The sequence below is a fragment of the Ranitomeya variabilis genome, chromosome 2, assembly GCF_051348905.1.
Source record: "Ranitomeya variabilis isolate aRanVar5 chromosome 2, aRanVar5.hap1, whole genome shotgun sequence".
Taxonomy (NCBI): Eukaryota; Metazoa; Chordata; class Amphibia; order Anura; family Dendrobatidae; genus Ranitomeya; species Ranitomeya variabilis.
Window position 1 is genome coordinate 936,712,144 of NC_135233.1, and position 27,652 is coordinate 936,739,795.

General features: G+C 42.9%; 1 protein-coding gene across 3 annotated transcripts in view; it reads left to right on the forward strand.

Moving 5' to 3' along the window:
- PLCH1 (phospholipase C eta 1) overlaps nt 1–27,652 on the forward strand; it is a 366,784-nt gene that overhangs the window by 39,940 nt on the left and 299,192 nt on the right. For all 3 annotated transcript variants that reach the window (XM_077290709.1, XM_077290705.1, XM_077290712.1), the window contains exon 2: nt 10,734–10,847. In XM_077290709.1, the coding sequence (XP_077146824.1) occupies nt 10,769–10,847 (79 nt within the window). In that variant the 5' untranslated portion in view covers nt 10,734–10,768. The remainder of the gene's footprint in view (nt 1–10,733; nt 10,848–27,652) is intronic.

Here is a 27,652-nt window from a genome sequence, read left to right on the forward strand (position 1 = left end):
GCGAGATTGCTGGCCAATCAAGCATAGTTATACTGTTGCTTTTAAACCAGGTATTGGTACTTTTGGCAGTGTGGACAGGTGCCAAGTCCTACTGGAGAATGACATTTCCAACTCCAAAAAGCTTGTCGGCAGAGGGAAGCATGAAGTACTCTAAAATCTCCTGGTAGACGGCTGCGCTCACTTTGGTCTTGATTGAACACAGTGGACCTACACCAGCAGATGACATGGCTCCCCAAACCATTACTGATTGTGGAAACTTCACACTAGACCTCAAGCAGCTTGAATTCTGTGCCTCTTCACTCTTCCTCCAGACTCTGGGACCTTGATTTCTAAATTAAATGCAAAATTTACTTTAATCTGAAGACAACACCTTGGACTACTTAGCAACAGTCCAGTTCTTTTTCTCCTTGGCTCAGGTAAGACGCTTCTGGTATTATCTATTGGTCTTGAGTGCCTTGACACAAGGAATGTGACACTTGTAGCCCATGTCCTGGATACGTCTATGTGTGATGGCTCTTGAAGCAATGACTCCAGCAGCAGTCCACTCCTTGTGAATCTCCCACAAATTTTTGAATGGCCTTTTCTTAACAATCCTTTCAAGGCTGCGGTTATGCCGGTTGCTTGTGCACCTTTTTCTACCACACTTTTTCCTTCCACTCAACTTTCCATTAATATGCTTGGATACAGCACTCTGGAACAGCCAGCTTCTTTAGTAATGTCCTTTTGTGGCTTACCCTCCTTGTGGAGTGTGTCAATGACTGCATTCTTGACATCTGTCAAGTCAGCAGTCTTCTCCATGATTGTGGAGCCTACTGAAACAGAATAAGGGACCTTTTTAAATTCTTAGGAAGCCTTTGCAGGTGTTTTTTGTTAATTATTCTAATTAACTGAGATAATGACTTTTGGGTTTTCACTGGCTGTAAGCCATAATCATCAACATTAACAGAAATAAATACTTGAAAGAGATCACTTTGTTTGTAATGACTATATAATATATGAGTTTCACTTTTTGCATTGAACTGAAATAAATTAACTTTTTGATGATATTCTAATTTTGTGAGAAGCACCTGTATCATCTGGTAGCTCCTACCAAAGAGTGAATCAAATTTTGGAGTGGTGAGATGCTTCTAAAGTCCAGTATTGTGCCTATTTCTTGAATAACGATGTCTGCAGAGTCATGGTTTTTTACCTCTGGACTCTATCATTTTGCTGCCGTATTCACTGCAGAGCTATGCTTTATTCACAGGAGACGCATATATTTTGATTGCTGCATACCTTGTATCTTCTGTTATTGCTTATATTTACAGGATATGGGGGAGACTCTCGTATGTTTTTAATTGTTCATGTGTGTCAATAAAGTTACCTATTCTTATATTACCAGTGGTTGTGCATATCATACAGTGGTTCTTTTTTCTGGTCGTTTTCACATGTGTTGCCACTGATATTGCACCCATGTCATTATCATTATTATCGCTGTAGTGCGCCTTGTGTACATTTTTTTGCTTTAACTATTTCTAGATGAATAACAACAATATGAACAAATAATGATATACAATATTTTAAATGGAACAATACCTAACTATATGATTTGAGTTGCTCACCATCATTGTGCTTTCTCTTTTGCCGGCTATGTGTTGATTTAATCTTGTAAATCAATATTTAATCCTCTTTAAAAAAAAACAAAAAAAAAAACAAAACTGCAGGTCATTAGAGTGGGCCCAGGGAGTCAGGTCTAGATGATAGTGACTGTCCTGGGAATGGTGAGACAGGCTGTAAGCGGAGAACAGATCCACCTGTTTCTTTTAACTACTTCAAGGCTTCAGTTTCTCTTGACCTGGATTTCTATTCACCTGGTACAGGTGTCCTTCAATGTGAGCCCAGGCTTCACCAACAGATTGTGAGACTCCTCCCAGGAGCAATAAGTTGATTAATCATTACCATAGGTGGAGGTAATAGAGTGACTATTATTCTACCCATGCTTCTGGGAGAAATTCCCAGCCAAACGCCAATAATGAGGACTGACGGTAGTTTTACTAAATATGTCACTTATTAATAGACATTGCTTTGCTAGTAGCAGCTAAAATGTGTCTGCATCTGTGTAATAATCCTTTACCAGACAAACATTCGTTCAATATTTGGTCAACTATCAACCAACTTCTGTCTGTTTTAGTATAGCCACAATACAGTGGCATGTAAAAGTTTGTGCACCCCTGGTCAAAATTACTGTTATTGTGAACAGTTAAACGAGTTGAAGATGAAATGACCTCTAAAAGGGCTAAAGTTAAAGAAGATACATTTCCTTTGTATTTTAGGTTAAAAAAAATATATATTTTTATACATTTAAAAAATTACAAAATGGGCCGATAAATGTTTTGGCACACTGCATGGTTAGTATCAAGTAGCATCCCCTTTTGAAAGCATCACAGCTTGTAAATGCCTTATGTAGCCAGTCTTTCAATTCTTGAGTGAAGGATTTTCATTCATTCTTCCTTATAAAATTCTTCCAGTTCTGTGAGATTCTTGGGTTGTTTTGCATTCGCTGCTATTTTGAGGTCTAGCCACAGATTTTCAATGATGTTCAGATCAGGGGACTGTGAGGGCCATTGTAAAACCTTCAGTTTGCGCCTTTTGAGCAGGGCTGTGGAGTCGGAGTCAGAGTCGGTGTCATGGAAATTGGGGAGTTGGAGGTTTGGCTTACCGACTCAACAGCCTTGCTTTTGAGGTAGTCTATTGTGGATGTTTGCATCAAGAATTTGTTGAAATTTCATTGAATCCATTCTTCCATCTACCTGTGAAATGTTCCCTGTGCCATTGGCTTCAACACAACCGCAAAACATGATTGATTCAATCCCATGCTTAATGGTAGGTAAGATGTTCTTTTCCTGAAATTCTGTGCTGTTTTTTTCTCCACAAATACCGTATATACTCGAGTATAAGCCGACCCGAGTATTAGCCGAGACCCCTAATTTTGCCACAAAAAACTGGGAAAACTTAATGACTCGAGAATAAGCCTAGGGTGGAAAATGCAGCAGCTACTGGTAAATTTTAAAAATAAAAATAGATACCATTAAAAGTAAAATTAATTGAGACATCAGTAGGTTGTGTTTTTGAATATCCATATTGAATCAGGAGCCCCATATAATGCTCCATATAGTTTATGATGGGCCCCATAAGATGCTCCATATTAAAATGTGCCCCATATAATGCTGCACAAATGTTGATTATGGCCCCATAAGATGCTCCATACAGACATTTGCCCATATAATGATCCACAAATGCTGATTATGGCCCCATAAGATGCTCCACCGACACATTTGCTGTACATGGCCCCATACAGATATTTGCCCCATATAATGCTGCACATGGCCCCATATAGGTATTTGCCCCATATAATGTTGCACATGGCCCCATACAGATATTTGCCCCATATAATGCTGCACATGACACCGTAAGATGCTCCATAGAGATATTTGCCCCATATAACTCTGCACATGGCCCCATAAGATGCTCCATACAGACATTTGCCCCATATGCCGTTGCTGCGATTAAAAGAAAAAAAAAATGACCTACTCACCTCTCAGGCCCCCGGCAGTTGCTATATTTATCGGTCCGCGTTCCACCGCTGGGCGCCGCTGTGTCTTCCGCGTCCTCTGCACTGACGTTCAGGCAGAGGGCGGCGAGCACACTAATCGCGTCACCGCGCCCTCTGACCTGAGCGTCAATGCAGAGGACGAGGAAGATGCATCAGCGGCCGTCGGTGGAACGGGGAACAGGTGAATATCGCGCACTGCGTTATACTCACCTGCTCCTGGCGCGGTGCAGTCCCTGGTTCTCCGGCGCCGGCAGCTTCTTCCTGTATTGAGCGGTCACATGGTACCGCTCATTACAGTAATGAATATGTGGCTCCACCCATATGGTGGATCATTGTTGTCTATTTTGACGTCATCGGTCCACAGGACTTGTTTTCAAAATGCATCAGGCTTGTTTCGATGTGTTTTTAAATTTTTTTTATATACTTCTGATGCTGAATTTTATGGTGAGGGCATATTTGTGCAGGTTTCCCTGAATAGTAGAACAATGTACCACAAATCCAGTGTCTGCTAAATGTTTCTGAAGATGATAGTGAAGAAGCCACAACCCTAACAGGCTAATTAACTTTCACCAAGGTTCCAGACCTTATCTGAGTACACAAATTTGCAAGGGTGCCCATACTTTTGAATTGGCCCATTTTCCTATATATGTTTGGAGCGCCCCCAGACGCAGGGGCGCGGGTACTCGGTACCGGGCCTCTCTGTCTCGGTCCTGGGGTTGTCACGGTGGCTAGACCCGGTCCGTGACCCTGCTAAGGGGCATCCAATGAAAGGTGTGATGATGGTGCATGGTGTTGGTTCGCGATGAAATAACGAGGACTCAGGGTTGCAGTCTCTTTAACTCTTTACTGAAGGCTTTGGGATCCGCTATCCAGAGCACTGCTAACAGGGCTGGCTGAGACCGGCCGGTCCGAAGGCACATCCAGAGTTCCCTTTGCAGGTGGAAATCAGTGTCTACCTTCTAGCGCCTGTATGTTGTAGTCCTTCCCTGCTGAGCACCACAGGATAGTCCTCACAACTGTCGTGTATATTTCTGTTCTTTCTCTCTCTCTCCGTCCCCCAGATGATATGGCTAGGACGCACCCGTATGACGGGGTAGGCCTGGAGCTATTTTATAGGGCCCCTAGGGATGCCCCTCTCCCACAGTTTGCCTCCGTTGTCTTCGTTAGGTGTAATGGTGAGACAGCCAACCTATAGTTAACTGCCCGGCCATAGTTTAAAGTAATGCGTGGAGTCTCTTACTTTCTCGGCGTTCCGGCCGCCGGCTACGCGCCTCAGAAGGATGTTGCTGTTCTTGAGGCACGACTCCTTCTGGTATTATCTCCTTTTTGCTGTATTCCCGTTTCTCACTTCTCCACAATAAACCTCGCTTCTTGTCCTTTCTTAGGAGTCTGCCGCTGTAAGGCACAGGCACAACTCCGTAACGATCTGTCCCTTTCTAGGACTCTGCCAGGATCCCACCCCTGACAGGTCCTCTCTCGAGCTCTTCCCAGCTACTTTCTTTCTGACTTCCTATCCAACCCCCAGTTTTACCCAAGTGTGAGGAGTGGCCTAGTAGATAGGGCCTTTTGCTCCCCCTGGCGGCCGGAGTGTTAAGTGTAATGTGTGTCTGTGATACCTGGTCAGGCGAACTCCTTTAGTGCAATCGGACGTACCATCACTCCCCTTAGTGGCAGAGCGACGTTACTGCAACGACCAGGTCTCTGGGGCGCTGCACCTGCATACACATAAAATACTAAGAAAATGTGTCCTCTTTAAGATAATTTTATCTTCAACTTGCTTAACTGTTCACAATAACAATAATTTTAACCAGGGGTGCCCAAAGTTTTACATTCTACTGTATATGGAACTCCATCTTACTTTATTCTTCTCCGTGGCCCTGCAAGGTCTACAAATAAAAATGTTGATGTGCCTATTGCTCTGTGACACTGCTCTCTAACATTTCCCAGGTCCTCTCTCGGTCTCCTTGATTCCTATTACGGCAAGGACTCCTCCTAAGTGCCATCCATTTTGTCTGAAATGCTTTAAATTGGTTTGGAAACAGCAAAAGTCACAACATTTTTGGTCAACTTTGAAAACTCACAAGAAAGTTGTGCATTGCTGAGTGGTTTAACTCAGTTTTGTGGCGTAAAACTTATGATGAATTGGTCCCTTTGTGTGAAATTGAAGAAATAACACTGTACATTAGGAATCATAGAATTATATGCATCCAAATTATTATCTGTTACATGAATCCAAAGTATGGTTGTGTGGATGACGCTTTAATCATTGGTATCTACCAAAAGAGGGCTTGTATTATACTGGAAAAATCTAGTAAAGCAAAAGACAATTTATAGGAAAATAGCCCATGGTGGTCATTGGCTCCTCCGGTCTCAACAATTAGCATTCTGCCTTCTGCAGGGTGGCCATACAGCTTAGTTGTTCCCAAAGCTCATAATAAAATGTCTAATATTTGCAAAATTGCATTTAAACCCTATGTGTTGTACAAATGAGGCTCCTCCATCAGTGAAGTTTTGGTCCGTGTGTGTCTGGCACAAGGCAGGAGGGTTGTGGGATTGTCCGGTAATTAAACCATACAAGCACTGAGCAGAGCAGCTTGTGTGTAATTGGCAGCATTAGATAGATCAGACCCTGCTAATTGATAGAGGCTGATCACATCAACGTAATCTGCTCGGAATTGATATCATTATGGTGAAATGTTGCCAGATGATCATTACGTTGATTGGAAGGCTGGAGGAGATAAACTTGGACAGGATCTGTCCGTCCCATCCGATTCTTCTTTCACTTGAGAACAGACCCCTGCATGTCTGACCACTCAATGCACATTATTCTCCATTTATACGATATGATTTTTCAGCCCACCAATGAATGGATTTATGTCAGTGACCCATGCAGCAAGCTGGACATTTTTTGTGGGAACCTTGCATTAAGCAAATATAATAGTGGCTCCATTTCCCACTAGATATCTTGCATACTCTTATGACGGTTTTTATGGTAGCACAATTGACCAAGTCAGTTACATTGGGCAATTATATATTTACTAGATGGATGCCCGATGCTCTCGCATCAGGAGGGCTGTAATGTCACGATGGGGGCAGGCTTTGCAGCATTGAGAATCTCTCCCCCATGTGCTCACACACCTATCCTCTCTCTCTTTCCCCATGTGCTGACTTCTCCCATCTGTGATCTCTTCTTTGACCTGTGTACCCCATGTGCTCTCCCCCTTGTCTGCTCTCTCTCTCTCCACCACTATGCTGTCTTCTTCCCTCATGTGTTCTCTCGTTTGGGCTGTCTCCCCCTGTGCGCTTTCTCTCTCCCCTTCTGCTGTCTTCTCCTCTCATGTCATCTCTTCTTTGACCTATGTATTCCATGTGCTCCCCCTTGTCTGCTCTCTCTCTTCACCACTGTGCTGTCTTCTTCCCTCATGTGTTCTCTCATTTGAGCTGTCTCCCCCCCCCTCCGTGTCCTCTTTCCTATGTACACTCACCCCTCCTCCTGTGTTACAATGAGAGCAAAGTGGGTAAAGGTAACATTTTATTAACATGGAATAATTTATGACAAAGGTGCTTTAATGAACCATGTTGGCGTTGATTTTTGCTTTTAAAGGGGGTTTTCTCACAAACGAAAGTTCATTTTAAAAAATTGTCTGTGTCTGACCATGTACAGAACATAACACAGCTCCTGGGCAGGGGAGGAAGCAAAAGACAATACTGACATTACAGCAGGAGATCGCAGAGGATACAATTTGTGAGGTAAAATATTGTTTAAAAACAGCCAGTGAATACCTGGCAAAATGTATCCTCTGTGATCCCCTGCTGTAATGTCAGTATTGTCTTTTGCCTCCTCCCCTGCCCAGGAGATGTGGTATACTCCGTACACGGGCAGACACAGACAATTTTTAAAATGAACTTTCGTTCATAGGAAATCCCCTTTAATGTGGCCGGCTTCCTCTGCCTGTACACACGTCGCACATCTGCCGCCGGGATCAGCTGAATTATTCACTGCACCTGTGCAGAATTCGTGCAGGGGCAGTAAATCAGACTGCTGCCATCTTTGTGCAGACAGATAGCAGCGGTGACATTAAAACTGCGCATGCGCTCCTCCTGTACAAAGATGGCAGTGGTCAGTAAATCATTCGGCTGATCCCGGCGGCGGCATGTTCTCGATGGTGTTCCACTGGTGATACTGTGCAAGAGGCTGTGTATGGTGTATACAGTGTGTGTGATGCGTACGGCATATACAGTGTGTGTTTGTGTGGTGCATACGGCTTATACAGTGTGTAGTGTGTGTGTGTGTGTGTTTGGTGCATGTGGTGCGGCGGTGTTCCGCTGGTGGTACCGCGCAAGAGGCTGGTACCACCAGCAGCTTCCATATTGAGACACCCATCACCTGGGTGTCCCACTATGGAGGTCGGTGAACTTCTGCCGCTTGGAATTCTGGGATCCAGACACTTCTGGACGGAATAGGATGTGAAGACATTACAAGGTGAGTGTATATTAAGATCACTGATTGAACCAATCTTTTTTTATTTGCCCTGTGTAAACTGGACTATAGGTTGTATGCAGATTATGCCGGAAATATAGGATTTGTGGACTACAATTCAACGTCTGTGGCTCCATATAAGATGGCCATGAACATAAGATGCTAACTCCCCAACCTCCTATGCATGCATGCTTGCATTTCTTTATCCAAGAGGTAGACTGCTTTCTTTCAGACTCCAGCCTATCTGCCGGGAAATCTAAGAATTGGCCTTAATCCTTTCACAACCAGGCATTTTTCCGTGATTGTTTATTCTTCCCTTTGTTCCAAAAGTCATAATTTTTTTTTCTGCCAATAAAGCAATAAAAGCTTGAATTTTAACCGCACTAATTGTAGTTATGAAGGACACCAGTCATTTTTCCAAATAATGTACTGGAAAATGGTAAAAAAAAAAAAAAAGTCCAAGTACAATGAAATGGTGAAAAACCCCTGTTATTCCACCATTGTTTTGGGGCTTTTGTTTTACAACTAGTGATGAGTGAACATGCTCGGGTGACGTCTTATCCGAGAACGCTCGGGTGTTATTCGAGTATCTTGTAGTGCTCGTCTATTATGTTCCAGTCTGTCCGGCTGCATGATTTGCTGCCGTAAGGCAGCCTGAACATATGTGGGAATAGCGTAACTAATGGGCAATCCCCACGTGTACACCACAATTGCTCTAAAATGTTGTGACTTTTGGTGTTCTCATACCATTTTCTCCCCGCTCTGACTACATTGGTGGAGCTGGGGCCGGACGGGTGTGAGGCAACTCTTTTGACTTTTCAAATTGATTACGAGCAGTAGCGCTTCCTACACCACACTTACTCCAGTCCACAACTTAGTTTTGTGGTGAGGTGCACTCCAATTTTCAGGCACTCCTGATTCATTAAGATTCTCTCACCTCTTACTGAATCACCAGCATACTCCCTCATCAAGACTGGCGTGAAAATGGCTGTCCGTAATAAATCGGGTCCCATGACTTTTTAATTGTATCTGTACTCCACTCTGTGTGCGCGATGAGGCAGGAGCTCTACACTTTTGTCTCACGAGATACACACTTTTCAGTTGTCTTTTTAAGTGAATGGTTTGAGTCTCCGGACATGGATGGATCCACTCTGATCTGCAGACTTGGAAAGTGCTTACAAAATATGTATAAAAAGCAAAAACCCATTGAAAATGTAGTTACTCTCTAAGTGGTGAAAAAAAAAATCAAACATTAGTAAAAAATAATTGTTTGTGTTGCCATGTACTGAGACATACTAATGTTGCCATTGATGACGTTCTATGAAGGCTTGCTTTTTGCGTGCCAAGCTGCTGTTTTTCATCGGTAGCATTTTGGGTTACGCATAACATTTTGGTGAAAGAAAAAGATGATTGCAATTTTTTGTGTTTCTTTTTTTCTTCATCATCCGAGTTAATTCAGTTTTATATTTTCATAAATCCGACTTTTACAGACCTGGCAATATCAAATTAGATGTTTTTTTGTTTTTTTTGTTAGTGTCCCCCAGTGAACTTAAACCTGCGATGGTCTGACCACTTGTTCTGATTACTGCAATACCACAGTATTGTGGTTTATAGTTAAAATCGAGGTGTCCCATGATGCCCAGCTTATAGCTGTGCTTCACAGAAGTACCGATACAGCAGCTATTGGGACCTTCAGCAGAATCTGGCTGCCATAGTAATCCATTGGCATCTTGTGACGCCTTGCAGTGGGGGTGCGATCGGTACACGGAACGATTCTGTGCCTTAAATGCCCAATCTGAGCAGGAGGCCTCCCAATCTGAGCAGGAGGCCTCCCAATCTGAGCAGGAGGCCTCCCAATCTGAGCAGGAGGCCTCCCAATCTGAGCAGGAGGCCTCCGTATCTGAGCGGGAGGCCTCCGTATCTGAGCGGGAGGCCTCCGTATCTGAGCGGGAGGCCTCCGTATCTGAGCGGGAGGCCTCCGTATCTGAGCGGGAGGCCTCCGTATCTGAGCGGGAGGCCTCCCTATCTGAGCGGGAGGCCTCCCTATCTGAGCGGGAGGCCTCCCTATCTGAGCGGGAGGCCTCCCTATCTGAGCGGGAGGCCTCCCTATCTGAGCGGGAGGCCTCCCTATCTGAGCGGGAGGCCTCCCTATCTGAGCGGGAGGCCTCCCTATCTGAGCAGGAGGCCTCCCTATCTGCCCTGACAGCAGGGCTTTCCCCTATCGGCTTTCATTTGTTAGTGCTTGTTAATAAAAATATTGACTTGATGTCCAACTTAATGCCAGTAAATAGCTGTAGAGTGACATCGGTGCTCCTGGGCTCTCACATAAGCATTCATGTTGAACTTACCCTGGCGTACATATTAGTTGAATAAAAGGAAGGACACAAGTCAAGTGCCCCCAAAATGGCATCAGCTAAATAAATCCTGAAGAGGACACCCATAGATATGTGTCGTAGGTGACATTGGCCTGTCCATAACCTGCCCAGATTTCTGCTATGAGTGGAATCTTTCCCCCGCGTGTCCTACATTCATACCTGGAGATAGGGTGTGTATATTTTTCATGCCGTCTATATGTTGATTGTATAATTGAACGTTGCTGTTAGAGCCGTCAGTATTTGTAATAACGTCTACAATCTGGTTATGGTGTATCTTTCCTTTCAGAGGAAACCAGCAAGGGAATACAATACAAATGAAAAATGAGCTCCTGGAATCTGGAGAAGCCGCGTCCCTTGATGTACTGCAGACACTTCTTGGCCGACAATGGAACGTTTCATGGTAAAGTCAGAGCTTTCTTCTTATACTTTTTTTGTTGCAGAAAGAAGCAGCAAGAAAACCCATCTGACTGAGCAGCTCCCTGCCCAAAATAGTAGTTATGTATTGCTTAATGAGACGCTAAAGGTCCGAGGTAGTGGAAAAGCTGTGCAGTGTCAGCAGTACATGGAAGATGATGACATAATGTATACTTGCGCTGTTACTTCTGGGTGTCCAATGTCTACGATGCTACCCACTTGTGTTCTGTTTAGGACCAAGTGGGTGACTGTATTTTATTTAATTATTTTACATGTATATGTTTGAAAATGATCTTGAGCAACTGCTTTAAAGGGAATCGGTTTCTAGGGTTTTCAAACCCTACTTGAGAACAGCATGATGTAGGGGCAGAGACCCTGATTTCAGTTATGTGTCATTACTGTGCTACTGGTTGCAATTTTGATGAAAAAATATGCTACAGATCTTCCAGTTCTCTGCTGAACCCTGTAAAATTCTGCCCACACCACTGATTGGCAGCTCTCTATTGTACACTGTGCATAGGCAGAAAGCTGCCTGTCACTGGTGGGGTTGAACTACTTGGCAGCAGATTTATTAGTGATAATCTCTTGCTGATAAAACAATGATTTTATGAAAACTACCTAAAGCAGCCCAGTAAGTGACACATCACTAGAATAGGTAGCAAAAACTTGGTGACAGAATCCCTTCAAGAACAAGTCTTGAGAACTTTTTATGAAACATTGAGTTCTTAATTGGTAAATCATAGATTTGTTTCCCAAATTTCTACATACAGAATGTATGACTTCATTTGGGCATTCCTCTACATTGTAACTTCCATTCTTCCCATAATTCACATTTGTACTCAAGGTGAAATTTAGTAATACCTTGTAGAAAACTAAAAGAAAAATAAATCACGCTGAGCATCTTTCCCCTTCATTATAGTGTTACGTCATATAAAGTTAATGGACATTTCTGAATGAGACAATCGTGTTCATCATTTGCAAAACAGTGCGTGCTGAGCGTTATCCCTACGATATGCAGGTGTACAGGCTTTAAAGATCCCTATGACAAGCAGCAGGTGGCAGTACAGGCGCAGCAGTAGCACGGGCGCACACAACATCACTCATACATTTACTGTTCATTTTCAGTGCGGAACCAAATATACAAGAAATGAGTAAATACCATGTAGTAAGTAAATGTATAGTAATAGTACTTGTAAGCAACATAGGGTAATTAGTTGATACTATTTTGATCTAAAAGCATAAGTCATCCCACCGCGACAAGGTGTACTCAATCAGGATGGATCCCAAGTCTTGTAGTTCACCTCACTATAAGCAGATCTCAAAATAGATGGAGACAGAGGAGGACTGGGGCCTGACTGTTAAGACACCGGAACGTGGAAAGCCATATAAGCAGAATGCCCAGCCCAAAAAAGGGGAACCACATCCCTGCGTGTCCAAAGTGTTGTTCTTTTGGTTTTATTCACTTTAAGTAGTAAAAATCATATATATAACCACTTAAGAGACCACAGGCTCAAAAACGCTGTCTTGAACAGACTTGGCCCAAGCCACTCCATCTAGCAGATTCCAGAGGTACATTAACCTTCACTCATTAACCCCTGTACCAGGATCTGGTCTTACAACGAGGTCCATTGAATTGCTTCCACAGAAGGGCTGCTGCCCGAAGGAGCCAAGCGGGGTCAGAGCCAAGAGTTCACATCAGGAACAGAATTGTCAGAAAAGAGAATGGTCAAAATTCAGTGGTCAGAAAACCGGATCAGGAAACCAACATAAGCAAGGACTGGAGCATAAGATGGATAGCTAGCAAAACTAATTAACTGGCAGCGGAAGACAGAGACCCAGGGGTTTAAGTAACAGCCCACCCACAGGCAAGTACCCCTGTAGCTCCCTGATCTAGCGGCACTAAAAGTCCCAGAAATTAAACAGCTAGCTGTGGAAGAAGGTGCTCTAGTCAGATGAGATCAAAGTAAAACATGTTGGACTAAATGCAAAATGCTATGTGTTGCAGAAAACTAACACTACATATCACCCTTCAAACACCATCCCCACTGTCAAACATGGTGGTGGCAACATCATGCTTTATAGATTCTTTTCTCCAGCAGGGTTAGGGAAGCTTGTCAGAATTGATAAGAAGATTGATGGAACTTAATACAGACTGCAAAAGACTTGAGACTAGGTTAGCCTTCTAGCAGGACAACAACACTAAACATACTGCCAGAGCTACAATGGAATGGTTTAGATCAAAGCATATTCATCTGTCTGATGGGCCTAGTCACAGGCTAAACTTAAGTCTCATGGAGAATCTGTGGCAAAGCTTGAAAATTGGTGTTCAGACGCTCTCCATCCAATCTCACTGAGCTAGAGCTAGTTTTCAAAGAAGAATGGGCAAACATTTCAGCCTCTAGATGTGCAAAGCTGGCTGAGAGAGGCCCCAAAAGACTTGCAGCAGTAATTGTAGCAAACGGCGGGTCCTACAAAGTATTGACTCGAGTGCTGAGTACAAATGCACGCTACAATTTTCAGATATATATTTTTCAAGTCTTTAGAAAACTATGTATCATTTCTTTCACACCTCGCAAATACTGCCACTTTGATGGTAGATCCCTGTAAAATCCCAATAAAAAACATTTAAGTTTGTGGGTATAATCTGAAATAATATGGAAAAGTTTACCACCAGGTATGAATACTTTTTCAAGGCACTCCAACGTTTTCAGTGCAAAAAAGGCTGGTAAACCTGGCTTCTTTTGGCTGTCAGTATTATATCAGGACCTCACACATTGGTGGTGTAGCAGAAATATAAAAAACCGTCCAACACTGCTTGCTTGAAGATATTAGTTGCTGGTTATCTGCTCACCCAATGCCCTATTACCTGCTTACATTGTGTTTTCTATCTTGAAATGGCACTACTTAAAGGAAGAAGAGAAAATGAATGGGCCAGAAGGCTTTCTTTTTATATACTCTTTAGCAGTGAAACAAACAATGTTATGCCTCGCATGGAAGGTTTTGAGCTTTGAATTGATTGTGGAGGGACCGGCAGCCTCCTGTATTCTGGGCTGTGGATTATTGACAGAAAATAAAGTCTGACTCGTAAAACTAGTCTTTCCACTTTACCTGGAGATGACAGGATCTATACTTTTGTTTACATAATGGTTTATCATTTAAATGATGTGTATATTATTTCCTTACTAACCAAAAAAGTAATGTATGGCAATGTATACACGAAGCAGTAAGTAATATCCTTTCTCACACATACATGAAACAGAGTCCTCTGTAATTGCACATTACTACTAATAATACTACTACAACTTCTTCTTATAACTACTCTATACTTTCTCTATTATTTCATCTATGTCTACTACAACCATGGACATGAAATTACTTGTATTAAAAGTTAACTTCAAATCTCAGAGAGACAGAAGGGTCTGTGAGTATAAACTTATGACAACCTTTGACCCTCTCAGTGCAGGAATGAATGTGTCGCATGGATTTATGTCTTTTTACATCAGTTAAGGAATTTGCTCCTCAGACCTTGTGGGGGGCATCACAACACAGAACCAGACCCCAATCAGAGGACAATTAAACTTTCACACTCCTTATCTATGAACTGTTCCAATATTTGTTTATCCCTTTCCCATAATGATAGCTCTGCTTCATGTCACTTCTCTTATCTATTGCATTATCTCTCTGCTGTGTTGTGTATAAATATGTGGCTCTTCAGATTTTCTATTAGTCTATGCCTGATGAAGAGACCTGAGTAGCCTAGAAAGCTTGCAATTTACCATCTTTTCAGTTCTTCTATGTCTACTTCTTTTACTACTTCTACGACTTCTACTTGTAGGCGTCTGTACTCTGCGGTTGGGGTAGGCACAGGAAGCTTTATTGATGAAATGTCCAGGCAAGTTTATTAAAACTGCATAAACCACTCTGGATAGCCAAAACAAACGAATAGCCTTTTCTAGCACAAAGTGAAAAACAAACAGAAAAATAAACAGTCCATATAGTACCGCCCACTCACGTCAGTGCCTTTAGCACACACATACTGAAGTTCTCCACACCTCCAGCCAAAGACACTGAATGAGACATTTGGCCTCCATTTTATTAGCCATAAAACGTCCCTGGGGTTGGGATATTTGAGCCGTCATTCCCACCCATCTCTTAGGACTGTTTGTAAAACCCGGTCCTGAAATGGCCCAAATAACCCTCTCAGCACTATATGTACTGGAGTGTTGTGAATTCTGCTTTTGGGTTCCCTCCGGTGGTGGTAGGTGGTAATGCAGTTGTCCCTGAGTTGCAGTCCTGGTCGGGTGTTTCTGCTGATTGCAGTTCTGACTGGGGTATTTAGGCATGCAGGATTCATTAGTCCTTGCCAGTTGTCAATTGTTGTTGGGAGGTGTTGGACCTCTGCCTGGTTCCTCCTGCCTTTCTGCCAAATCAGCAAAGATAAGTATCTGGGTTTTTTTCTGTGGCACACATGCTGTGTGCTTCATGATTCAGTGCTATTCTTTTGTGTTTTCTTGTCCAGCTTAGATTGTGTCAGTATTTTCTCAGTCTTGTTGGATTCTCTGGAGTGGCAGATATACATTCCATGTCTTTAGTTAGATTGTGGAACTTTTTGTATTTTCTGCTGTGGATATTTTTGGAAGGGTTTTAATACTGACCGCTTAGTATTCTGTCCTATCCTTTCCTATTTAGCTAGAGTGGCCTCTTTTGCTAAATCCTGTTTTCTGCCTGCGTGTGTCTTTTCTTCTCCTACTCACAGTCCATATTCGTGGGGGCTGCCTATCCTTTGGGGTTCTGCTCTGAGGCAAGGTAGTATTCCTATTTCCATCTATAGGGGTATTTAGTCCTCCGGCTGTGTCGAGGTGTCTAGGGTTTGTTAGGCACACCCCACGGCTACTTCTAGTTGCGGTGTTAGTTCAGGATCTGCGGTCAGTATAGTTTCCTCCTACTCCAGAGAAAGTTTCATGCGGCTCCAAGGTCACCGAATCATAACACTGGAGCATACTTCCGAGCTCACATCACCGCAGCTAATAGCCATGATGACATACTGTATATCTCCCCTCAAGGACTCGTCTGGCGGCCATCTTACATGCTACTACTATTACTCTATTATGTCTTCTTCTACTAATACTATTACTGCTTCTTTTACCGTGTCTTCAACTACTTCTCATATTGCTACTTTTACGACTACTACTTCTACACTTCTACTACTAATACTTCTATTGCAACAACTATCGCAGCTGACACCCGGCACTATGTGCCAGGAGCGGTCACGGACCGCCCCCGGCACATTAACCCCCGGCACACTGCGATCAAACATGATCGCAGTGTTCTGGCGGTATAGGGAAGCATCGCGCAGGGAGGGGGCTCCCTGTGTGCTTCCCTGAGACCCCCGGAGCAACGCGATGTGATCGCGTTGCTCCGAGGGTCTCTTACCTCCTCCTCGCTGCAGCAGGCCCGGATCCAAAATGGCCGCGGCATCCGGGTCTTGCAGGGAGGTGGCTTCACAGCGCCTGCTCAGAGCAGGTGCCGGGAAGCCTGGAGCTGTGCACGTCAGATCGCCGGTCTGACACAGTGCACAGCAAAGTGTCAGATCAGCGATCTTACACTATAACATGATGCCCCCCCCCCGGGGCAGTGTTATAGTGTAAAAAAAAAATTCCACAAAAAAAATAAAAAATAAATAAATTATATATATATATATATATATATATATATATATATATATATATATATATATATATATATATATATATATATATATATATATATATATATATATATATATATATATATATATATATTGTTCCTATAAATACATTTCTTTATCTAAATAAAAAACATCTATAAAAGTACACATATTTAGTATCACCGCGTCCGTAGTGACCCGACCTATAAAACTGTCCCACTAGTTTACCACTTCAGTGAACACTGTAAAAAAAAAAAAAAAAAAAGAGGCAAAAAACAACGCTTTATTATCATACCGCCGAACAAAAAGTGGAATAACACGCGATCAAAAAGACAGATATAAATAACCATGGTACCGCTAAAAATGTCATCTTGTCCCGCAAAAAACGAGCCACCATACAGCGTCAAAGAAAAAAGTTATAATCCTCAGAATAAAGCGATGCAAAAATAATTTTTTTTTCTATAAAATAGTTTTTATTGTATAAAAGCGCCAAAACATAAAAAAATTATATAAATGAGGTATCGCTGTAATCGTACGGACCCGAAGAATAAAACTGCTTTATCCATTTTACCAAACGCGGAACGGTATAAACGCCTCCCCCCCAAAAAAAATTCATGAATAGCTAGTTTTTGGTCATTCTGCCTCACAAAAATCGGAATAAAAAGCAATCAAAAAATGTCCCGTGCCCGAATATGTTACCAATAAAAACGTCAACTCGTCCCGCAAAAAACAAGACCTCACATGACTCTCTGGACCAAAATATGGAAAAATTATAGCTCTCAAAATGTGGTAACGCAAAAAATATTTTTTGCAATAAAAAGCGTCTTTCAGTGTGTGACGGCTGCCAATCATAAAAATCCGTTAAAAAACTCGCTATAAAAGTAAATCAAACCCCCCTTCATCACCCCCTTAGTTAGCGAAAAATAAAAAAATTTAAAAAATGTATTTATTTCCATTTTACCATTAGGGTTAGGGCTAGGGTTAGGGCAAGGGTTAGGGCTAGGGTTAGGGTTGGGGCTAAAGTTAGGGTTAGGGTTGGGGCTACATTTAGGGTTGGGGCTAAAGTTAGGGTTAGGGTTGGGGCTAAATTTAGGGTTAGGGTTTGGATTACATTTAGAGTTGGGAATAAGGTTGGGATTAGGGTTAGGGGTGTGTCAGGGTTAGGGGTGTGGTTAGGGATACTGTTGGGATTAGGGTTAGGGATGTGTTTGGATTAGGGTTTCAGTTATAATTGGGGGGTTTCCACTGTTTAGGCATATCAGGGGCTCTCCAAACGCGACATGGCGTCCGATCTCAATTCCAGCCAATTCTGCGTTGAAAAAGTAAAACAGTGCTCCTTCCCTTCCGAGCTCTCCCGTGCGCCCAAACAGGGGTTTACCCCAACATATGGGTTATCAGCGTACTCAAGACACATTGGACAACAACTTTTGGGGTCCAATTTCTCCTGTTACCCTTGGGAAAATACAAAACTGGGGGCTAAAAAATAATTTTTGTGGAAAAAAAAAAAGATTTTTTATTTTCACGGCTCTGCGTTATAAACTGTAGTGAAACACTTGGGGGTTCAAAGTTCTCACAACACATCTAGATAAGTTCCTTGGGGGGTCTACTTTCCAATATGGGGTAACTTGTGGGGGTTTTCAATGTTCAATGTTCAAAAAAAAAATGGTGTTGTAAAAATGAGAAATTGCTGGTCAACTTTTAACCCTTATAACTCCCTAACAAAAAAAAAATTTTGGTTCCAAAATTGTGCTGTTGTAGACATGTGGGAAATATCTCTGTGATTTAATTGCATAAAAATTCAAAGTTGGAAAATTGCAAAATTTTCAAAATTTTCTCCAAATTTCCGTTTTTTTTTCCACAAATAAACGCAGGTAATATCAAAGAAATTTTATCACTATCATGAAGTACAATATGTCACGAGAAAACAATGTCAGAATCACCGGGATCCGTTGAGGCGTTCCAGAGTTATAACCTCATAAAGGGACAGTGGTCAGAATTGTAAAAATTGGCCCGGTCATTAACGTGGAAACCACCCTTGGGGGTAAAGGGGTTAAAGAAATAAAAATAAAATACTGTTAATTTTTTTTTTTGTACTTTTACTTCCTGTCCTTTAAGGATGACAAATTAACTTTACCACAAATAAAATGTTAATTTGTAATACTTTCTATAGCCTTATTTGCAGACTGACTGCCTGAAGTCTGGAAGCCATGGATGTCATCAAATGCTGGGTTTTCTGTTTATGATGCTTTACCAAGCCTCTGCTGCAGCTGACTTCTGTTGTTGCTTGTTCGTGGGTCTTTCTGTCTTAAGTTTTGTCTTAAGCATGTGAAATGGTGGGGTTGAAATCCTGTGATTGACTCAGCCATTGCAGAATATTCCACGTGCTTTTCCTTAAAAAAACTAAAAAAAAAACTCCTGGGTTTCTCTCAGTATGTTTTGGGTAATTGCCATCTGTACTGTGAAGTGCCGTACAAACAGCCTTGCTGCATTTGGTTGAAACTGAGCAGAAAGTATTGCCCTGTACACTTCAGAATTCATCTGGCTGCTTCTGTCTTCAGTCACAGCCTCAATAAACACTAATGACCCAGTGCTATTGGAAGTCAAAGATGCCCATGCCATCACACTGCCTCCACCATGTTTTACAGCGGGTGTGGTGTGCTTTGGAGTATGAGCTGTTCTAAGTCTTCTCCATACTTACTTTTTTCCATCATTCCGGTACAGGTTGATCTTCGTTTCATCTAACCAAATAATGCTTTTCCAGAACTGGACTGGCTTTTTTTAGATGTTTCTGGCAATGTCTAATCTATCTTTTCTATTTTTAAGGCTGATTAATGGTTCTCACCTTGTGGTGAAACCTCTGCATTTGCTCTCACACACAGTCTTCTCTTTATTGTACACTTAAATTCTGAAACACCTACTGTACTTCTTGGAGCGTGCTCTTTACTTGGGTGAATGGTATGAAGGGGTTCTTCTTTTCTATATAACTGATTCTTATATTATCCACCATTGTTGCCTTCCATGGACATTCAGGCCTTTTTGTGTTCTCAAGCTCACCAGAGCATTTTTTTCTTTTTTGCAGAATCTACCAAACTGTTGACTTGGCCACTCTTACATTTCAGCCATCTCTTATGGATTTCTTTTTTTTTTCCCAGCCTAATGATGGTTTTTCACTTCCACTAAGATCTACTTTGACCTCATATTGTGGGTTCACAGCATTAGCTTCCAAATGCAAATGGCACACCTGGAAGAAGCTTCAGACCTTTTACCTGCTTTATTGATGACAGATTACCAAGGGAATAGCCCATGCAGACCATGGAAGAGCATTTGATGTAATTGTCCAATTACTTTTGGTCTCTTTTAACCCCTTCCCGACCTTTGACGCCACGTAGGCGTCATGAAAACCCGTGCCAATCCGACCCATGATGCCTATGTGGCGTCATGGAAAGATCGCATCCCTGCAGATCGGGTGAAAGGGTTAACTCCATTTTCACCCGATCTGCAGAGACAGGGGGAGTGGTACTTCAGCCCAGGGGGGGTGGCTTCACCCCCCCGTGGCTACGATCGCTCTGATTGGCTGTTTCACTTTCAACAGCCAATCAGAGCGATTTGTAATATTTCACCTATGAAAATGGTGAAATATTACAATCCAGCCATGGCCGATGCTGCAATAGCATCTGCCATGGCTGGAGACCCTGATCTGCCCCCCCCCACCCCACCGATCGCCCCCCCAGTCGTCCTTTCTGCCCCGATCTCCTGTCCGCTCCCCTCCTCCCTCCTGTCCACTCCCCCGGTCCTCTTGTCCGCTCCCCCGGTCCTCCGATCCCCCCCCCCCGTGTTCCGATCCCACCCCCCCATACTTACTTAGCTTCGATGTCCCTCCCGGTGTCCGGCCGTCTTCTCCATGGGCGCCGCCATCTTGGAAAATGGCGGGCGCATGCGCAGTGCGCCCGCCGAATCTGCCAGCCGGCAGATTCATTACAAGTACATTTTGATCGCTGTGGTAGGTTCTATCGCAGCGATCAAAATAAAAAAATAATAAACACCCCCCCCCCCTTTATCACCCCCATAGGTAGGGACAATAATAAAATAAAGAAAATATTTTTTCCACTAGGGTTAGGGTTAGAACTAGGGTTAGAACTAGGGGTAGGGTTAGGGGTAGGGTTAGGGTTGCGGGTAGGGTTAGGGGTAGGGTTATGGCATGTGCACACAGTGCGGATCCGCAGCGGATCGGCTGCGCATCCGCAGCGGATCGGCCGCGGATCCGCAGCGGATCGGCCGCGGATCCGCAGCGGATTGGCCGCTGCGAATTCGAAGCAGTTTTCCATCAGGTTTACAGTACCATGTACACCTATGGAAAACCAAATCCGCTGTGCCCATGGTGCGGAAAATTCCGTGCAGAAACGCTGCGTTGTATTTTCCGCAGCATGTCAATTCTTTGTGCGGATTCCGCAGCGTTTTACACCTGTTCCTCAATAGGAATCCGCAGGTGAAATCCGCACAAAAAAACACTGGAAATCTGCTGTAAATCCGCAGGTAAAACGCAGTGCCTTTTACCTGCAGATTTTTCAAAAATCGTGCGGAAAAATCTCACACGAATCCGCAACGTGGGCACATAGCCTTAGGGTTAGGGTTGGAATTAGAGTTAGGGTTGGAATTAGGGCTAGGGTTTGAAATAGGGTTAAGATTAGGCTTGTGGTTAGGGTTACGGATAGGGTTAGGGGTGTGTTGGGGTTACAGTTGTGGTTAGGTGTTATGACCCCAATGGCGAGGGTCTCAGAGGAACGTGGAAGTCTGCAGAATACAAAAATCCAGCTCATAGGGCAGTGGTAACTGGGTTGACCATATATCTACTCCTAACGCCAACACTAGAAGTAGCCGGGGATCATTCCTACGTTGATTCTAGATGACACGCGCCAGCCGGAGAATCTAGCTACCCCTAGTAGAGGAAAACAAAGACCTTTCTTGCCTCCAGAGAAGGGGACCCCAAAGCTGGATAGAAGCCCCCCACAAATAATGACGGTGAGGTAAGAGGAAATGACAAACACAGAAATGAACCAGGTTTAGCACAGAGAGGCCCGCTTACTGATAGCAGAATAAAGAAAGGTAACTTATATGGTCAACAAAAACCCTATCAAAATCCACACTGGAAATTCAAGAACCCCCGAACCGTCTAACGGTCCGGGGGGAGAACACCAGCCCCCTAGAGCTTCCAGCGAAGGTCAGGATATAGATTTGGAACAAGCTGGACAAAAATACAAAACCAAAACAAATAGCAAAAAGCAAAAGGCAGACTTAGCTGATATAACTGGAACCAGGATCAGTAGACAAGAGCACAGCAGACTAGCTCTGATAACTACGTTGCCAGGCATTGAACTGAAGGTCCAGGGAGCTTATATAGCAACACCCCTAACTAACGACCCAGGTGCGGATAAAAGGAATGACAGAAAAACCAGAGTCAAAAAACTAGTAACCACTAGAGGGAGCAAAAAGCAAATTCACAACAGTTAGGGTTGGGATTAGGGTTAGGATTAGGGTTAGGGTTGGAATTAGGGTTACGGGTGTGTTGCGGTTAGGGTTGTGGTTAGGGGTGTGTTGGGGTTAGGGTTGTGATTAGGGTTATGGCTACAGTTGGGATTAGGATTAGGGGTGTGTTGGGGTTAGTGTTGAAGTTAGAATTGAGGGGTTTCCACTGTTTAGGCACATCAGGGGTCTCCAAACGCAACATGGCGCCACCATTGATTCCAGCCAATCTTGCGTTCAAAAAGTCAAATGGTGCTCCCGCCCTTCCAAGCCCCGACGTGCGCCCAAACAGTGGTTTACCCCCACATTTGGGGTACCAGCGTACTCAGGACAAACTGGGCAACGACTGTTGGGGTCCAATTTCTCCTGTTACCCTTGCAAAAATAAAAAATTACTTGCTAAAACATAATTTTTGAGGAAAGAACAATTATTTTTTATTTTCACGGCTCTGCGTTATAAACTTCTGTGAAGCATTTAAGGGTTGAAAGTGCTCACCACACATCTAGATAAGTTCCTTCGGGGGTCTAGTTTCCAAAATGGGGTCACTTGTGGGGTGTTTCTACTGTTTAGGCACATCAGGGGCTCTGCAAATGCAATGTGACGCCCGCAGACCATTCCATCAAAGTCTGCATTTCAAATGTCACTACTTCCCTTCCGAACCCTGACGTGTGCCCAAACAGTGGTTTACCCCCACATATGGGGTATCAGCGTACTCACAACAAACTGGGCAAGAAATATTGGGGTCCAAATTCTCCTGTTACCCTTGTGAAAATAAAAAATTGCTTGCTAAAACATCTTTTTTGAGGAAAGAAAAATGATTTTTTATTTTCACGGCTCTGCGTTGTAAACTTCTGTGAAGCACTTGGGGGTTGAACGTGCTCACCACACATCTAGATAAGTTCCTTGGGGGGTCTAGTTTCCAAAATGGGGTCACTTGTGGGGTGTTTCTACTGTTTAGGCACATCAGGGGCTCTGCAAATGCAATGTGACGCCCGCAGACCATTCCATCAAAGTCTGCATTTCAAATGTCACTACTTCCCTTCCGAGCCCTTAACGTGTGCCCAAACAGTGGTTTACCCCCACATATGGGGTATCAGCGTACTCACAACAAACTGGGCAAGAAATATTGGGGTCCAAATTCTCCTGTTACCCTTGTGAAAATAAAAAATTGCTTGCTAAAACATCTTTTTTGAGGAAAGAAAAATGATTTTTTATTTTCACGGCTCTGCGTTATAAACTTCTGTGAAGCACTTGGGGGTTCAAAGTGCTCACTACACATCTAGATAAGTTCCCTTGGGGGTCTAGTTTCCAAAATGGAGTCACCTGTGGGGAGTTCCTACTGTTTAGGCACATCAGGGGCTCTGCAAACGCAACCTGACGCCCGCAGAGCATTCCATCAAAGTCTGCATTTCAAAACGTCACTACTTCCCTTCCGAACCCCGACGTGTGCCAAACAGTGGTTTACCCCCACATATGGGGTATCAGCGTACTCAGGAGAAACTGGACAACAACTTTTGGGGTCCAATTTCTCCTGTTACCCTTGGGAAAATAAAAAATTGTGGGCTAAAAAATCATTTTTGAGAAAAGAAAAATTATTTTTTATTTTCATGGCTCTGCGTTATAAACTTCTGTGAAGCACTTGGGGGTTCAAAGTGCTCACCACACATCTAGATTAGTTCCTTGGGAGGTCTAGTTTCCAAAATGGGGTCACTTGTAGGGGAGCTCCAATGTTTAGGCACACAGGGGCTCTCCAAACGCGACATGGTGTCCGCTAACGATTGGAGCTAATTTTCCATTCAAAAAGTCAAATGGCACGCCTCCCCTTCCGAGCCTTGCCGTGCACCCAAACAGTGGTTTACCCCCACATATGAGGTATCGGCATACTCAGGAGAAATTGCCCAACAAATTTTAGGATCCATTTTATCCTGTTGCCCATGTGAAAATGAAAGAATTGAGGCTAAAAGAAATTTTGTGTGAAAAAAAAGTACTTTTTCATTTTTGCGGATCAATTTGTGAAGCACCTGGGGGTTTAAAGTGCTCACTATGCCTCTAGATGAGTTCCTTGGGGGGTCTAGTTTCCAAAATGGGGTCACTTGTGGAGGAGCTCCAATGTTTAGGCACACAGGGGCTTTCCAAACGCGACATGGTGTCCGCTAACGATGGAGATAATTTTTCATTCAAAAAGTCAAATGGCGCTCCTTCCCTTCCGAGCCTTACCATGTGCCCAAACAGTGGTTTACCCCCACGTGTGAGGTATTGGTGTACTCAGGAGAAATTGCCCAACAAAATTTAGGATCCATTTTATCCTGTTGCCCATGTGAAAATGAAAAAATTGAGGCTAAAATAATTTTTTTGTGAAAAAAAAAAAAAAGTACTTTTTCATTTTTACGGATCAATTTGTGAAGCACCTGGGGGTTTAAAGTGCTCACTATGCTTCTAGATAAGTTCCTTGGGGGGTCTAGTTTCCAAAATGGGGTCACTTGTGGAGGAGCTCCAATGTTTAGGCACACGGGGGCTCTCCAAACGCGACATGGTGTCCGCTAAAGATTGGAGCCAATTTTTCATTCAAAAAGTCAAATGGCGCTCCTTCCCTTCCGAGCCCTGCCGTGCGCCCAAACAGTGGTTTACCCCCACATATGAGGTATCAGCGTACTCGGGACAAATTGGACAACAACGTCCGTGGTCCAGTTTCTCCTTTTACCCTTGGGAAAATAACAAAAAAAATTGTTGCTAAAAGATCATTTTTGTGACTAAAAAGTTAAATGTTCATTTTTTACTTCCATGTTGCTTCTGCTGCTGTGAAACACCTGAAGGGTTAATAAACTTCTTGAATGTGGTTTTGAGCACCTTGAGGGAGTTTTTAGAATGGTGTCACTTTTGGGTATTTTTAGCCATATAGAACCCTCAAAATAACTTTTTGTAAATTTTGTTGTAAAAATGAGAAATCACTGGTCAAATTTTAACCCTTATAACTTCCTAGCAAAAAAAAAAATTGTTTCCAAAATTGTGCTGATGTAAAGTATACATGTGGGAAACGTTATTTATTAACTATTTTGTGTCACATAACTCTCTGGTTTAACAGAATAAAAATTCAAAATGTGAAAATTGCGAAATTTTCAAAATTTTCGCCAAATTTCCGTTTTTTTTCACAAATAAACACAGAAATTATCGACCTAAATTTACCACTAACATGAAGCCCAATATGTCACGAAAAAACAATCTCAGAATCGCTAGGATCCGTTGAAGCGTTCCTGAGTTATTACCTCATAAAGGGACACTGGTCAGAATTGCAAAAAACGGCAAGGTCATTAAGGCCAAAATAGGCTGGGTCATGAAGGGGTTAAAAAGAGGCACCTACATATTAACTCCTTCATGACCAGAGCTTTTTTCGGTTTTGCGTTTTCGTTTATCGCACCCCTCCTTCCCAGAGCCATAACGTTTTAATTTTTTTATGGCTATGTGAGGGCTTATTATTTGTGGGACGAGTTGTACTTTTGAACGACACCATTGGTTTTACCATGTCATGTACTCGAAAGCGGGAAAAAAATTCCAAGTGCGGTGAATTGTAAAAAAAAGTGCAATCCCACACTTCTTTTTTGTCTGGCTTTTTTGCTAGGGTCACTAAATGCTAAAACTGACCTGCCGTTATGATTCTCCATTTCATTATGTGTTCATAGATAAAAAAGAACCTAGACATGTTTGGTGTCTGAGTAATGAAAAAAAAATTCCAAAGTTTGCTAAAAAAAAAAAATAATTGCGCAATTTTCTGAGACCCGTTTTTCGTGATCTCTGGTTAGGTGGGGGCTTATTTTTTGCATGCCGAGCAGACCTTTTTAATGATACCATTTTTTGTGCAGATACGATCTTTTGATTGCCCGTTATTGCATTTTAAAGCAATGTCGCGGCGACCAAAAGAAACATAATTCTGGCGTTTTGATCTTTTTTTCTTGCTACGCCGTTTAACGATCAGGTTAATCTTTTTTTTTTATTGATAGATCGGGCGATTCTGAACACGGCAATACCAAATATGTGTAGGTTTAATTTTATTTTGATTGTTTTATTTTGAATGGTGCGAAAGGGGGGTGATTTGAACTATTAAATATTTTTTATTTACTTCATATTTTTAATCACATTTTTCTAACTTTTGGCATGCTTCAATAGCCTCCATGTGAGGCTAAAAGCTGCCACAACTCGATCGGCTCTGCTACATAGATGCAATGCTCAGATCGCCCATATGTAGGCGAATTACAGCATTGCTATGAGCTCCGATCACAGGGTGGCGCTCATAGCTATCCGGGATCAACAACCATAGAGGTCTCAAGGACACCTCTGGTTGTCATGCCAACGCACCGCTGACCCCCGATCACATGACGGGGTCAGCGGTATACATATTTCCAGCCCGATGATCTTTGCAGATCGCTTGGCAACTCAGAGCTTCAACTCCCTCCATAAGTTTTCTATGGGATTAAGGTCTGGAGACTGGCTAGGCCACTCCATGACCTTAATGTGCTTCTTTTTGAGCCACTCATTTGTTGCCTTCGCTGCATGCTTTGGGTTGCTGTCTTGCTGTAAGACCCAGCCACAACCTATTTTTAATGTCCAGGCAGAGGTAAGAAAGTTGTCCCTCAGGATTTTACGATACATGGCCCCATCCATTCTCCCATTGATGCGATGAAGTAGTCCTGTGCCCTTAGCAGAGAAACACCCCCAAAACTTAGTTTTTCCACCTCCATACTTGACAGTGGGGACGGTGTTCTTTGGGTCATAGGCAGCATTTATTTTCCTCCAAACATGGCGAGTTGTTAATGCCCAAGACCTCAATTTTTGCTCATCTAACCAAAACACCTTCTCACAATCGCTTGCCGAATCATCCACGTGTTTATTGGCAAACTTCAGATGGGCCTGCATATGTGCTTTCTTGAGCAAGGGGACCTTATGGGCACTGCAGGATTTTAAACCTTTACAGCTTAATGTGTTACCAATGGTTTTCTTGGTGACTGTGGTCCTAGCTGCCTTGGGATCATTAACAAGTTCCCCCGTGTAGTGTTTTTTTTTTGTAAATTCTTTATTTATAATAAAGCACTGGTAACATTACAGATATTTTGTAAGTGCAAACATGAAAGAAGACTTTTACCGTGTGATAACAATCAAGCAGCACTGGGAAGAGGGAAGTGGAAGAAGGGGAGGGTAAGAAGGGGAATGGGATCGGTAAATCTGGGCAGGTACCCCCCGTGTAGTTTTAGGCTGATCTATCACCTTCCTCATGATAAAGGATACCCCACGAGGTGAGATTTTGCATGGTGCACCAAATCGATGTCGATTGGCAGTCATTTTGTATTTCTTACATATTCTTACTATTGCACCAACAGTTGTATCTTGCTCACCCAGCGTCTTACTTATGGTTTTGTAGCTCATTCCATCTTTGTGCAGGTCTATGATCTTGTCCCTGACATCCTTATAAAGCTATTTGGTCTTGCCCATGTTGTAGAGGTTAGAGTCTGACTGATTAATTGAGTCTGTGGACTACAGTATTTTATAAAGGTGACTGTGTAAGACAGCTGTCTTTAATGCAGGCAACGAGTTGA